At 42.6% G+C, this 12,120-nt stretch overlaps 1 protein-coding gene across 2 annotated transcripts in view; it reads left to right on the forward strand.

The window, feature by feature from the left end:
* The first annotated feature begins 8,805 nt into the window (after positions 1 to 8,805).
* RBL2 (RB transcriptional corepressor like 2) overlaps positions 8,806 to 12,120 on the forward strand; it is a 57,211-nt gene continuing 53,896 nt past the window's right edge. Inside the window, exon 1 of one of the 2 annotated variants that reach the window (XM_019012528.4) lies at positions 8,806 to 9,184. In XM_019012528.4, the coding sequence (XP_018868073.2) occupies positions 8,945 to 9,184 (240 nt within the window). In that variant the 5' untranslated portion in view covers positions 8,806 to 8,944. Of the gene's footprint in view, positions 9,185 to 9,862; positions 10,131 to 12,120 lie in introns of those variants that run through there. The other variant, XM_019012529.4, reaches the window with a different exon arrangement.

Raw genomic sequence — 12,120 nt, forward strand, 5'->3', positions numbered from 1 at the left:
GCAGGAGAATGGTGTAAACCCGGGAGGTGGAGCTTGCAGTGAGCCGAGATTGTGCCACTGCACTCACAGTTTGAACACTCAGCAGTGTATGAATGATTGAAGTAGAGCTGCTGGGATTAGCCAAGACTCAGCTGTTGTTCCAGGCACATACTCCTAAATTAGGTTTTCAGTCTTGTCTATCTATTAGTCTAGTTTGCAGTTTGTCCACAACAACTCAAATATAGAAGTACAGAGTCCTTTTCAGGCCATATTTGGTTCGCTTTAACAAACTACAGTTTATGCTGGTAGCAACCCATCTTTTAAAAAAATATATCTGTGGGAGACACATAAAAAAATTGCAAACACAGTTGAAGGCATAGTTTTAATAATAGTTATCTGATAACTCAGTCTGAGAGAGAATAACACATACAGTTTCATGGTCACAGGGAATGAATTTAAATTTCATGTTAAGTGGGAATGCCAAAAGGTAGAGCCACTTTGAAAAAAAAAAAAGACTGGGGCCGAGCGTGTGATGTCTCATGCCTGTAGTCCCAGTGCTTTGGGAGGCTGAGGTGAGCAGATCACTTGAGGTCAGGCGTTTAAGACCAGCCTAGCCAACATGGTGAAACCCCATCTCTACTAAAAATACAAAAATTAGCTGGGTGTGGTGGCACACACCTGTAATCCCAGCTACTTGGGAGGCTGAGGCATGGGAATCACTTGAACCTGGAAGGTGGAGGTTGCAGTGACCCGAGATCATGCCACTGCACTCCAGCCTGGGTGACAGAGCAAGACTCTGTCTCAAAAAAAAGTTTGGCAGTTTTTAAAAAAAGTTTGACATAGACTTACCATACGACATGGCAATACTACTCTGTTTTAGTCTTGTTGGCCTGCCACAGTAAAATACCATAGACTGGGTGGCTTAAAAAACACATTATTTTTTCACAGATCTGGAGGTTGGAAAGTCCAAGATTAAGGTGCCAGCCTGGTTTGGTTTCTGGGGAGGCCTCTCTTCTTGCCTTCTCACTGTGCCCTCACATGGCCCTTCCTCTGCACACGTGTGGAGAAAGAACGAGTTATCACTCTCTTCTTAAAAAGCCACCAATCGGCCAGGTGCGGTGGCTCACACCTGTAATCCCAGAACTTTGGGAGGCCACGGTGGGCGGATCACCTGAGGTGCAGAGTTCAAGACCAGCCCAACATGGTGAAACTCCATTTCTACTAAAAATATAAAAATTAGCCAGACGTGGTGGAACATGCCTGTAATCCCAGCTACTCGGGAAGCTGAGTATTAAGAGACAGGGTTTCACAGGTTAGCCAGGATGGTTTTGATCGCCTGACCATGTGATCCGCCCGCCTCAGCCTCCCAAAGTGTTGGGATTAAAGGCGTGAGCCACTGCGCCCAGCCAGAAGAGGTTTACTATTAAGGAGCACTAGAAAACTCTTAGGGTGATGAAAATGTTCAATATGTTGATTGCGGTGGTTGTTCCATGAGTATCAACATTCATAAAACTTTGGGTGAATTTTGCTGCATATGAACAATATCTCAAGCTGACAGAAAAGATAAACAGAAGGAGACTTGAAAAAATTAATTTGAACATACATTTTTGCTGAAGGGAAATCTGAAAGAAGTCAATAAATAACTTTGAAATCCAAAATATGTTAAAATTTTGCTGAAATAGAATGAAAATATGAATTAAAGGAGAAAAAGGAATGACATAAAATTTCTAATTATTAAAAGTTTTGTTGATGTATCTTAAAATGGATAATAGTATTAAACTGTTGTGATATTTAGAGCCCATTAGATATATTTAAAGTTTAGGATCAGTTTTGTTTTAGGTTTATAGTTACAATGCTGGATATTGCATCCTTTGCACCTAATTAAACCTTTAATGAAAAATTTTAGATGTTAAAATATGCCAGGAGGTAATTCCATTAGGGAAACATGACCAAAAAGTTTGTAGGCCACTTGTTTTATTATATAAAATGTTTATGCGAGGTTTCACAATTATGCCATATATTTTAAGGTGATATATACAGTCAGCCCTCCATATCTGTGGGTTGCACAACCACAGATTCAACCAATCATGGACCAAAAATATTTGGAAAAAAAATTAAATACAATTAAAATATAAAATACAAGCCAGGTGTGGTGGTTCATGCCTGTAATCCTAGCACTTTGGGAGGCTGAGGCAGGCAATCACTTGAGCTCAGGAGTTTCAGACCATCCTGGGCAACATGGTGAAACCCTATCACTACTAAAAATACACTGGGCATGGTGGTGGGTGCCTGTAGTCCCAGCTACTTGGGAGGCTGAGGCAGGATAATCGCTTGAACCCAGGAGGCGAAAGTCGCAGTGAGCGGAGATCGCACCATTGCACTCCAGCCTGGGTGACAGAGTAAGACTCTGTCTCAAAAAAAATAAAATACAAATAAAAAAATACAGCATAACAACTATTTACACAGCATTTACATTGTATTAGGTATTACAAGTAATCTAGAAATGATTTAAAGTACATGGGAGGATGTGAGTAGGTTATATGCAAATACTATGCTATTTTATATAAGACTTGAGCAACCTTGGATTTTGGTATCCTTAGGGTCCTGGAACCAATCCCCCACAGATACCAGGGATGTCTTTATAATGTAAAGGAAAAATTTATTTTTAGATGACTGACACATACGTTCTTTGACATTCTGTTGTGCTATCAGATCACAACATGAGTAAGAATTTTACATCCACAAAATCTGAGGCTTCAATAAGAACAAGATATATCTTGATTATAATCAGTCACTTATTCAACAAGTATTATGGAGAGTCAACTCCATGTTCGGCCCCATATTTGGCACTGAAGTTATAGCCCAGAACCAAACAGCCACTTCTCATAATTTCATAGCACTTAAAGCATAGGGAAGAAAATAGACATGAAACAGTCAAACATGTAAATAATTTATTATGGTTATAATAAGTGTCATGAGAATATTCAATAGAAATAACAGACATTTAAGGTTGTACCTGACTGTTGGAAAAGGGTGACTGAAAAAGGGGTGGGGGAAGTGTGGGAGGGCAATTTTCAGTGAGGATGAAGGGGCAAGAGGGAGGGAACTCATGGTATGGAAGGGGTAGACTCTGCCAAGAGCAGCAAGGAAACCAGCTAAGTAGGGGAAGACATGGTGAGATTTGTGTATTAAGATAGCCATTCCTGCTTCTGGGAGGACAAGGAGGTAAGATAAGGGAAAGAAGTGTTGGGTAAGCATCGTCTAGGATTCTTATTTTGAAACCATCTTGCAAAAATTATGACAGTGAGAAAATGACGACAGTGAAAGAGATCTGACCTAACCATCTCATCTTGTCTTTAAACTCCAAACTGCCCTTGTTCATTCCTAGGCATAGGCCGAGCTAACTATAAGAGGGATTTAGTTTATAGTTTAATTTGAAACAAAAATAATAACAGCTCTTTCCTGAAACAAACCCCCCCCTTGCCTGGAAACAAGACTACCTTTATAGAACTAACAAATAAGCCACAAGATTAGAAATTACAATTTAGGGGTCTTGCAGCCAGAGGCTACAAGATTCCTAACCTCCCCAATTGCTCTTAGGGATAACATCACTATTGTAAAACGTAAGATTGGTGTTTGAGATATTTTTAGACCCTGCATTCTGATGGAGCAGCTGGCACTATCCAGATGGGTAATCTGGCTCAACCAGTTCAGCAATCCCAGCCAGGAACAGAAGACAGCAGAAGGAACCTGCTTAGACTACCTGTGATTTCATCCCCAACTCCACCAGTGTTCCCACTCCCTAGACCCCTCCCCTGCCCAGCAAATTATCCTTAAAAAACCCTGGTCTCCAAATTTTCAAGGAGACTGATTTGAGTCATACAAGTCCGGTCTCCCGTTTAGCTGGCTGTGCGTGTATTAAACTCTTTCTCTAATGCAATTCCCCTATCTTGATAAATCGGCTCTGTCTGGGCAGCAGGCCAGAAAAACTCACTGGACAGTTACAATTTCAACTCCTAGCATCTTGCTCAAGAACTAAGACAGAATCAGTTAACCTCCACGATCAAAAATGGCTGTGACTTAAAATCTCTTTCTTTGAAGGAACATTAATGTCAAACATCATTTTTTTTGTCCCACAGATTTCAGTTGGGCAGGGCTCAGTGGGAAGGTTCATCTCTGTTGTATACAACATCAGCTAGGACAATTTGACTGAAGGCTGGAGGATCTGCTTCGGCTTCCACACTGGCTTATTAAACACAGCTGAGGGCCAGAGGCCTTGGGTCCTATCCACATGGTGATAACTGCAGAGTTCTTGGCACATAAAGGCTCCTTCCAAACCTCTGCACTTAAGGGATGACCATATCTCATGAGCAAAAGAAAAGAGAGAGAGAGAGAGAGGATCAAATTTTTGCATTGCTTCTGGGAGCTTAGGGTCAATTCTCTGGAATGATCCTGGGCTCCCTGCCCCCACCCTCCCATTGAAATCATCAGGAAGAATAGGGGTTCTGTCTTCCAGTCTGTGTAGGGGACAGTAGCCTGATTTTCATAGTTGCTGGCTAGTAGACACAACTAGCCTAATGACATTAACATTGACCCACCTTTTGTAATTTTTTACTCAAGCTCTGCTCTCTCCCCCTCCTCCTTTACTCTTTCTTTAAAAGGCCAAGTCACATCTAAAAAAGTTGGAATGAAGCTCAGCTCTTCCCCTGCTGTCAGTAGTTACTGAGTAAAATCTGTTTTTCACACTTTAACTAATGTTCGGCTTTGTTTATCTTTGACAATAGGTGACCTGGTCTTTCCCACAGTATGTTGGCTGGGTACGAAGAGTGAATGAAGAATGACTGAGAGAATGAGAGACAGAGAGAGCACATGTGGCAGTCAGGTGAAAGACCTCTTGCATTTTATGACTAAGCTTCATAAGTCAAATAATAACCTCAAGGAAATTTAACTTCTCCATATCAGAGGCATCCAAACCAGAGTGACTCCATCTTGAGTGATGGCTAGGAAAAATGGGGCTGGGACTGGCTGGGCTGCATTCCTAGAAAGTTAGGTATTCCTCACCTCTAGATGTTTATAGTTAAGGGAACACATTGATAACATTTACTAAACAGACCCAGACTTAGGAGTGTCCTGATATCCCGATATCTTGAGAACAGAAGCATTCCTAATTTTGCTTTAAAGATAATATCAATTCTTGGAAAATATAGTAATTAGGAAGATTAATCCTTTATCACAAACCCTTGTAGCAGAGCACATCTCCTCATGATCTTTTTAAATCCTATTTATAAACAAGTATTGTACCTAGGGTGGATGCATTCCTCCTCCTACTTTCAGGAACATCCTACTCTCTATGGAGTAACTGTTCTCTCATCACTTTACTTTCTTAATAAACTTTCTTTTGCTTTGCACTGTGGACTCACCCTGAATTCTTTCTTACATGAGATCCAAGAACCCTCTCTTGGGGTCTGGATCGGGACCCCTTTCAGGTAACACTCACACCTCCATCCCACCCCACCCCCATCCCAAAAGGCTTTGAAAACATTGGTATTAACAAGCAAAGGATATTTTAATAAAATACATATTTGATGGTTTATTGCCACCAATTTTGCTTACATTGCAATAATTATTTAAATTACATTAACTTTTACTAAAATAGTAAAGATAATTTCACATCGTTTGTTTAAGTTAAACAGTTTGAAGTTAAACTTTAATTGTTAAAACAATTTAAGTTTTTCTCTTAGTTGCTAAAAGAAAAACTTTGGACAAGTTAACAGTTTAAGCAAACAACAATTCATGAATTGGGCAGCACTTAAAACAAGAAGATATTCAGAGCGCTTCACCCTGCAGGTGAGCAGTAAGCTTTAATAGAAAAGTAAAACAGTTACTTGATTGGCTACAGCTGGGTGTTTGCCTTATTTGGGTGTGAGGGCTGGGCCCGGTGGCTCATGCCTGTAATCCCAGCACTTTGGAAGGCCGAGGTGGTTGGATCGTTTGAGGTCAGGAGTTCAAGACCAGCCTGGCCAATGTGCTTAAACCCCGTCTCTACTAAAAATACAAAAATTAGCCGGTGTGGTGGTTGGCTCCTGTAATCCCAGCCACTCTGGAGGCTGAGGCAGGAGAATCACTTGAACCTGGGAGGCAGAGGTTGCAGTAAGCCGAGATTGCATCATTGCACTCCAGCCTGCGTGACAAGGCAAGACTCTGTCACCAAAAAAAAAAAAAAAAAGGGAAAATCCCTAATTAGAGGCTAGTTGGCAGTTTCTGATTGGTTAAGCTTATGTTTTGTTTTACTGTTGTCTTACTGTTTACACTGAAATCTGGTTTGCTTACATATAAGCTCCAGCTACAGAGACAGATGATATCAGGCTCATGGCCTCTTTATTTGCTTTGACATAGTAAAGTGTTGATAATGATTTCCAAAGGAAGAAATATCATTATTTTAAAATCAATATTCCCAGTGTATATACAGGTAAAATACTAAGATTTTAATACACTTATTATTTATTAATTTATTTATTTATTGAGATGGAGTTGCTCTGTCGCCCAGGCTGGAGTGCAGTGGCATGATCCCAGCTAACTGCAGCCTTTGCCTCCTGGGTTCCAGCAATTCTCCTGCCTCAGCCTCCTGAGTAGCTGGGATTACTGGCACCAGCCACCACTCCTGGCTAATTTTTTGTATTTTTAGTAGAAATGGGGTTTCACAATGTTTGCCAGGCTGGTCTTAAACTCCTAACCTTAAGTGATCTGCCCGCCTTGGCCTCCCAAAGTGTAGGGATTACAGGCGTGAGCCACCGCGCCTTGCCAAATTATTTATTATTATTATTATTTTTTTGAGACAGGGTCTCACTCTGTTGCCCAAGCTGTAGTGGCATGGTCACAGTTCACTGCAGACTCCACAGGCTTAGGCGTTCCTCCCACCTCAGTCTCCCAAGCAGCTAGGACTACAGGAGTGTACCACCACTCTGGGTTAATATTTCTATTTTTTGTAGAGACAGGGTTTCACCATGTCGCCCAGGCTGGTCTTGAACTCCTGTACTCAAGCAGTCCTCCCACCTTGGCCTCCCAAAGTGCTGGGTTTACAGGTGTGATCCACAACACCCAGCCTATATACTTAAGATACTTCTAAACCATTTGTGTTCAACTTCTGTTCTTGCCCCATAGTCACCTTGAGACTCATCACTTAGCCAACTCCAAAAGCATTGCTGATTACTGTGAATTTTAATAAGGTTTTCTTAAGAGGGTTTCATTGTCTCAAAATTGTTCCTGAAATATCCTGTTACCTGTCTACCTGATTTTCTCCTATCTTCAGAGTTCCATTTCCTGCCCTCCCGCCTGTCATTATACCTTCCATAAGCCCCTACTTTTGTCCCAGCACTTTTCCCTCTGTCAGTTTACATACCCCACCAAGCAAAACAAAAATAGCAAAACAGTAATGCCTTCTGAATCTTCAAATTGCTCAATCCTCAGATTGCTCCTCAATCTGGAAAATGTTTTATATCAAGCCCATTTATAAATCAAGGATTGGCAATTTAAAAAATTAAAATAAAGGAGAATTGGAAATAAAATGAATTGGCCGGGCACGGTGGCTCACGCCTGTAATCCCAGAACTTTGGGAGGCCGAGGTGGGTGGATCACTTGAGGTCAGGAGTTCGAGACCAGCCTGGCCAACATGGTGAAACCCTGTCTGTACTGAAAATACAAAAATTAGCTGGGTGTGGTGGCACACACCTGTAATCCCAGATACTCAGGAGGCTGAGGCAGGAGAATCGCTTGAACCCAGGAGGCGGAGGTTGCAGTGAGCCGAGATCGTGTCACTACACTCCAGCCTGGGCAACAGAGCCAGACTCTGTCTCAAAAAAAAAAAAAAAGTTTAATTCACGCAGAGCCAGCTGAACGGCAGACAGGAGTTTGGTTATTCAAATCAGCCTACCAGAAAATTCGGAGACTGGGGTTTTTAAAGAATGACTTGGCGGGTAGGGGGCCAGGGATTGGCGAATGCTAATTTGTCAGGTGGGAGGTGAAATCATAGGGGGTTGAAGTGGGCTCTTGCTGTCTTCCGTTACTGAGTGGGATTGCAGAACTTGTTGAGCCAGATTATGGTCTGAGTGGCGCCAGCTCGTGCATCGGAATGCGCGGTCTGAAAAGTATCTCCAGCACCAATCTTAGGTTTTACAATAGTGATGTTATTCCTGAGAGCAATTGGGGAGGTCAGGAATCTTGTAGCTTCTGGCTGCAAGACTCCTAAATCATAATTTCTAATCTTGTGGCTAATTTGTTAGTTCTACAAAGGCAGACTGATCCCCAGGCAAGAATGGGGTTTGTTTTTGGAAAGGGCTGTTACAATCTTTGTTTCAAAGTGAAACTAGAAATTAAATTCCTCCTGTAGTTAGTTCGGTCTTCGCCCAGGAATGAACAATGGCAGCTCGGAAGTGAGAAGCGTGGAGTCATTAGGTCAGATCCCTTGCACTGTCATAACTTTCTCACTGTTAGGATTTTTGCAAAGGCAGTTTCGTGAACGTACACAGACAGGCCCTTGCTATTATCCTTATTTTTTAGATAAGGATATCCAGGCAATGAGGAAGTTTTACTTCTGGGAACAGCCTGGATACGAAACCTTCACACGTCAGTGTCTTTTGGACATTTTCTCGTCAGTACAGCCCTGTTGAATGTTCTCACGATGGGGAGGTACGTGTTTAAAATGCGGGGAAGGTGCTTTTATTTCACCCCTGGTGAAACTAGGGGAGCTAATTTTTTTAAACATGATTTTTGGCCCCCTTGAACCGCCGGCCTGGACTACGTTTCCCAGCAGGCCGTGCTCAAGACTACGGGTGCCTGCAGGAGGTCAGCGTCGTTTGCGGCGGCGCAGGCGCGGTGCGGGCGGCGGACGGGCGGGCGCTTCGCCGGTTGAATGGCTGCGGGCCCGGGCCCTCACCTCACCTGAGGTCCGGCTGCCCAGAGGTGCGCTATGCCGTCGGGAGGTGACCAGTCGCCACCGCCCTCGCCTCCCCCTCCGGCGGCGGCAGCCTCGGATGAGGAGGAGGAGGACGACGGCGAGGCGGAAGACGCCGCGCCGCCTGCCGAGTCGCCCACCCCTCAGATCCAGCAGCGGTTCGACGAGCTGTGCAGCCGCCTCAACATGGACGAGGCGGCGCGGGCCGAGGCCTGGGACAGCTACCGCAGCATGAGCGAAAGCTACACGCTGGAGGTGCGCTGGCGGGCGGAGGGGCGCTTCCGGCCTAGTTGGCGTGAACCGGTGCCTTCCGAGCCGCGTCGCGCGCCTCGAGAGACCCTCGGGCGGGTTGCGGGCTCCCAGCCCCGAGAGGGGTGGGGACTCCCTCTGCGCTATTCCGAGGCTCTTAGCCGCTCCGAGGGCTAACCCGCTCTCGCCGCGCTTCCCTGCGGCTTCCGAATGGGGAACGCGTCTTGCCCTAAAGTAGCACAGCAAGGCTGAGATCGCGCTGGGGTCCCGTTGAGGAAAATGGGTGTGTGTGGCCCATCTGACCCCCCGCCCGCCTTGTTAGTAGAATGAACTAGTGTCGTTGTCAAGACCACACGGAAAAGGGGAGGGGACTTGCCCTTATTTGCACCGCGATTAACCGGGTTGTGGCACCTGGGTCTCCAGGCGTCTCCGTCTGTTCGCTTCCCCGTTAACCAAATTGCCTTTGCCCAGGCGTTGCGGGCGTTTGAGTCAACGTGCTGATGCGTTTTGGACTGTGTTTACGTCTGTGTAAACAAATTAATACTCATTTCCCCCCAGGCCAGATGAATTGAGCCCTCCGCCGACCCGGATGTAGACATATGCCCCCATTTGTCACTAGGATCAGGACTGTGGCTACCTCGAGGGCTTTTTGGTCACCCCGGGCATTGCACAGGACTCCTGTTGTTGTTGCGATCCGGGTGTGTTAGGTCGCAGCCTTCGGACAGGGCTTGCAGATGAGAAAAATGGCCATTCTAGCCAGTGAGTGTCAGCTTTGTATGCACCTCCCCTTCATGGGCCAATGGGAAGTGACACGGAAGTACGGATTGTTTATCAGCTGTTTGACTGTGTGTGTGGCATTTAAACCTGAGGCCATTTGATTTCTCAAGTCGTTTTATAATTAATTTGTAGAAAGAGTCGGGCAAATAGGTCCAGGATGCAAAGCCTAACCAAGGTATTATTTAAATATGATGTTTTTGGCTATGTGTACTGATGAGTGAGGTTATTTTTAATTTGTATTTGCATTAATAGAATTTTAATTCAATTACTAGTTCCCTCTTTGAATTGTTACGTCTGCAGAAGAAAGATAGTGTATGGTGGCTTTAGAACCCGACAGACCTGAAACCGCTGGAAAAGTTCAGTATGGTGATCTCTAAACTGGAGATATTTGTGTTTACCTCACAGAGCTGTTCTGAAGATTAAATAAGGCAATAATGTAGTTTCTGGCACATAAAGCACCCATATGGACAGTGCTTTCAAGTTTACTAAGCTCTTTGTATATTTACATGATCTGGCTGAGTCAGCTATGTTCCTATTCATCTCTCAGTGCCTTTCTGTAGTCTGGCAAAGAGAAGGACTGGTTGGCTTTTTTTGTTGTTTTTTGTTTTTTGTTTTTTTTTTTTTGGTAAATGGCCTTAAAGGCTTCTAAACAAGCTCTTATTTTACCCTCAAGATAATCCTGTAAATCAGATAGAACAAGCATTATCACCATTTATTTGAGGTATTTCAACTCATAGCAGTTAAGTTGTATGAAGTCTAGTGATACATGAGCAAGTATCACGTAATAGCTGGTTAGTAAATTATTTTTGAAAACACATGTTTGATTGCTCAATTCTTTTGATTACTGAGACTTTAGTTTCAGCTTCTTAGCCCAGTTTATTCAGTAAATGATTTACTCAGTAAAATATTCATCAAATATTTCTTGAGCACCTGTTACTTGCTACACATTGTTCTAGGTGCTGGATATAGAGCAGCAAACCTGCTCTTGTGGGGCTTACAATGAGGTACACTGTGACAATATGGGATGTCATTCTCATGGGAATGCAAGGGAAAATAAAGCTCTTAAGATATTTAATACAGAATACTGGTTATGGAATTTTAACTTGATTTCTTGTATTTTCTGTGCATTTTTAACCTGTAACTCATTCTCACAGTCCTCAGGCAAGAAAATGCAGCCTCTGAGACTGTTAAGTAATTTCCCCACTGCATTATAGCTACTGTATGGCAGAGCCGGAATTTGAAACCAGATCTATTTGACCCTATAAGATATGACCATGAGATGTTAATTTTGAGGATAACTTTTTTAGTATTATGGAATTTTTCAACATATCTTTTTTAGGACCAAAGATAAACTAGGCACAGAGTCTACTCTTTGCATAAATTATTTAAAAGAGCTTCGCGCTCCATTTTGTCATCTAAGCACTGTAAAATTCTCACAAGACTAATTCTTCTTTTTAGGAACGATATAGTTGTAAACTTTTTTTTTTTTCCTCCCTCCACCATCCAAGTAGTTGTGAATTTTCTAGAGCCAAAATAGAACATTATAGATTATCTTTTAAACCCTTTATTGAAGCAGAGGATAATGCTGTGACTGACTTGACTTTATACTTTCTAAGAGATCTTGATATAGTAGAGAAATGCAGTAGTTATGCATCTAAATTTGCTTTTACATCATAAATCAAGAATATTATGAAACCATCTCCCAGAGACATATGTGATACACAGATCTTGGCTGTTTTTTTTTTTTTTTTTTTACAAAAGAACATCTATGCTATTGATACATATAAGTGGGTTTGTAAGACAGTCTATGTGTAAATGTGAAAAAAGGAAGAATTTCCAGTTCTTCTCATTTTCATTTAGACCAGTAATGAATACAGTGAAGCTAAAGGACATCTTCCATCCTTCCTCGCTTTTATAGGGAGAGGAAAGTTGTATCACTTCTTGAGTAAAAAGAATTGTGACGATCTTTTACAAACAATGCCTTAAAAATTATTATTTTTGAATGATATCTGGTAGTGGATCCACAATAGTCTCATTTGGTTATACAAATAAATTTTATGTATTCATGTACGTGTTTTGATTAGGTATAAAATTAGTGGCTGAATATCCATTCAAGCTTAATTTTGTATTTCTATCACTTTTCTAGATTTTGAGCAAGATTAAAA

The sequence above is a fragment of the Gorilla gorilla genome, chromosome 18 (genome assembly GCF_029281585.2).
Source record: "Gorilla gorilla gorilla isolate KB3781 chromosome 18, NHGRI_mGorGor1-v2.1_pri, whole genome shotgun sequence".
NCBI classification, from domain to species: Eukaryota; Metazoa; Chordata; class Mammalia; order Primates; family Hominidae; genus Gorilla; species Gorilla gorilla.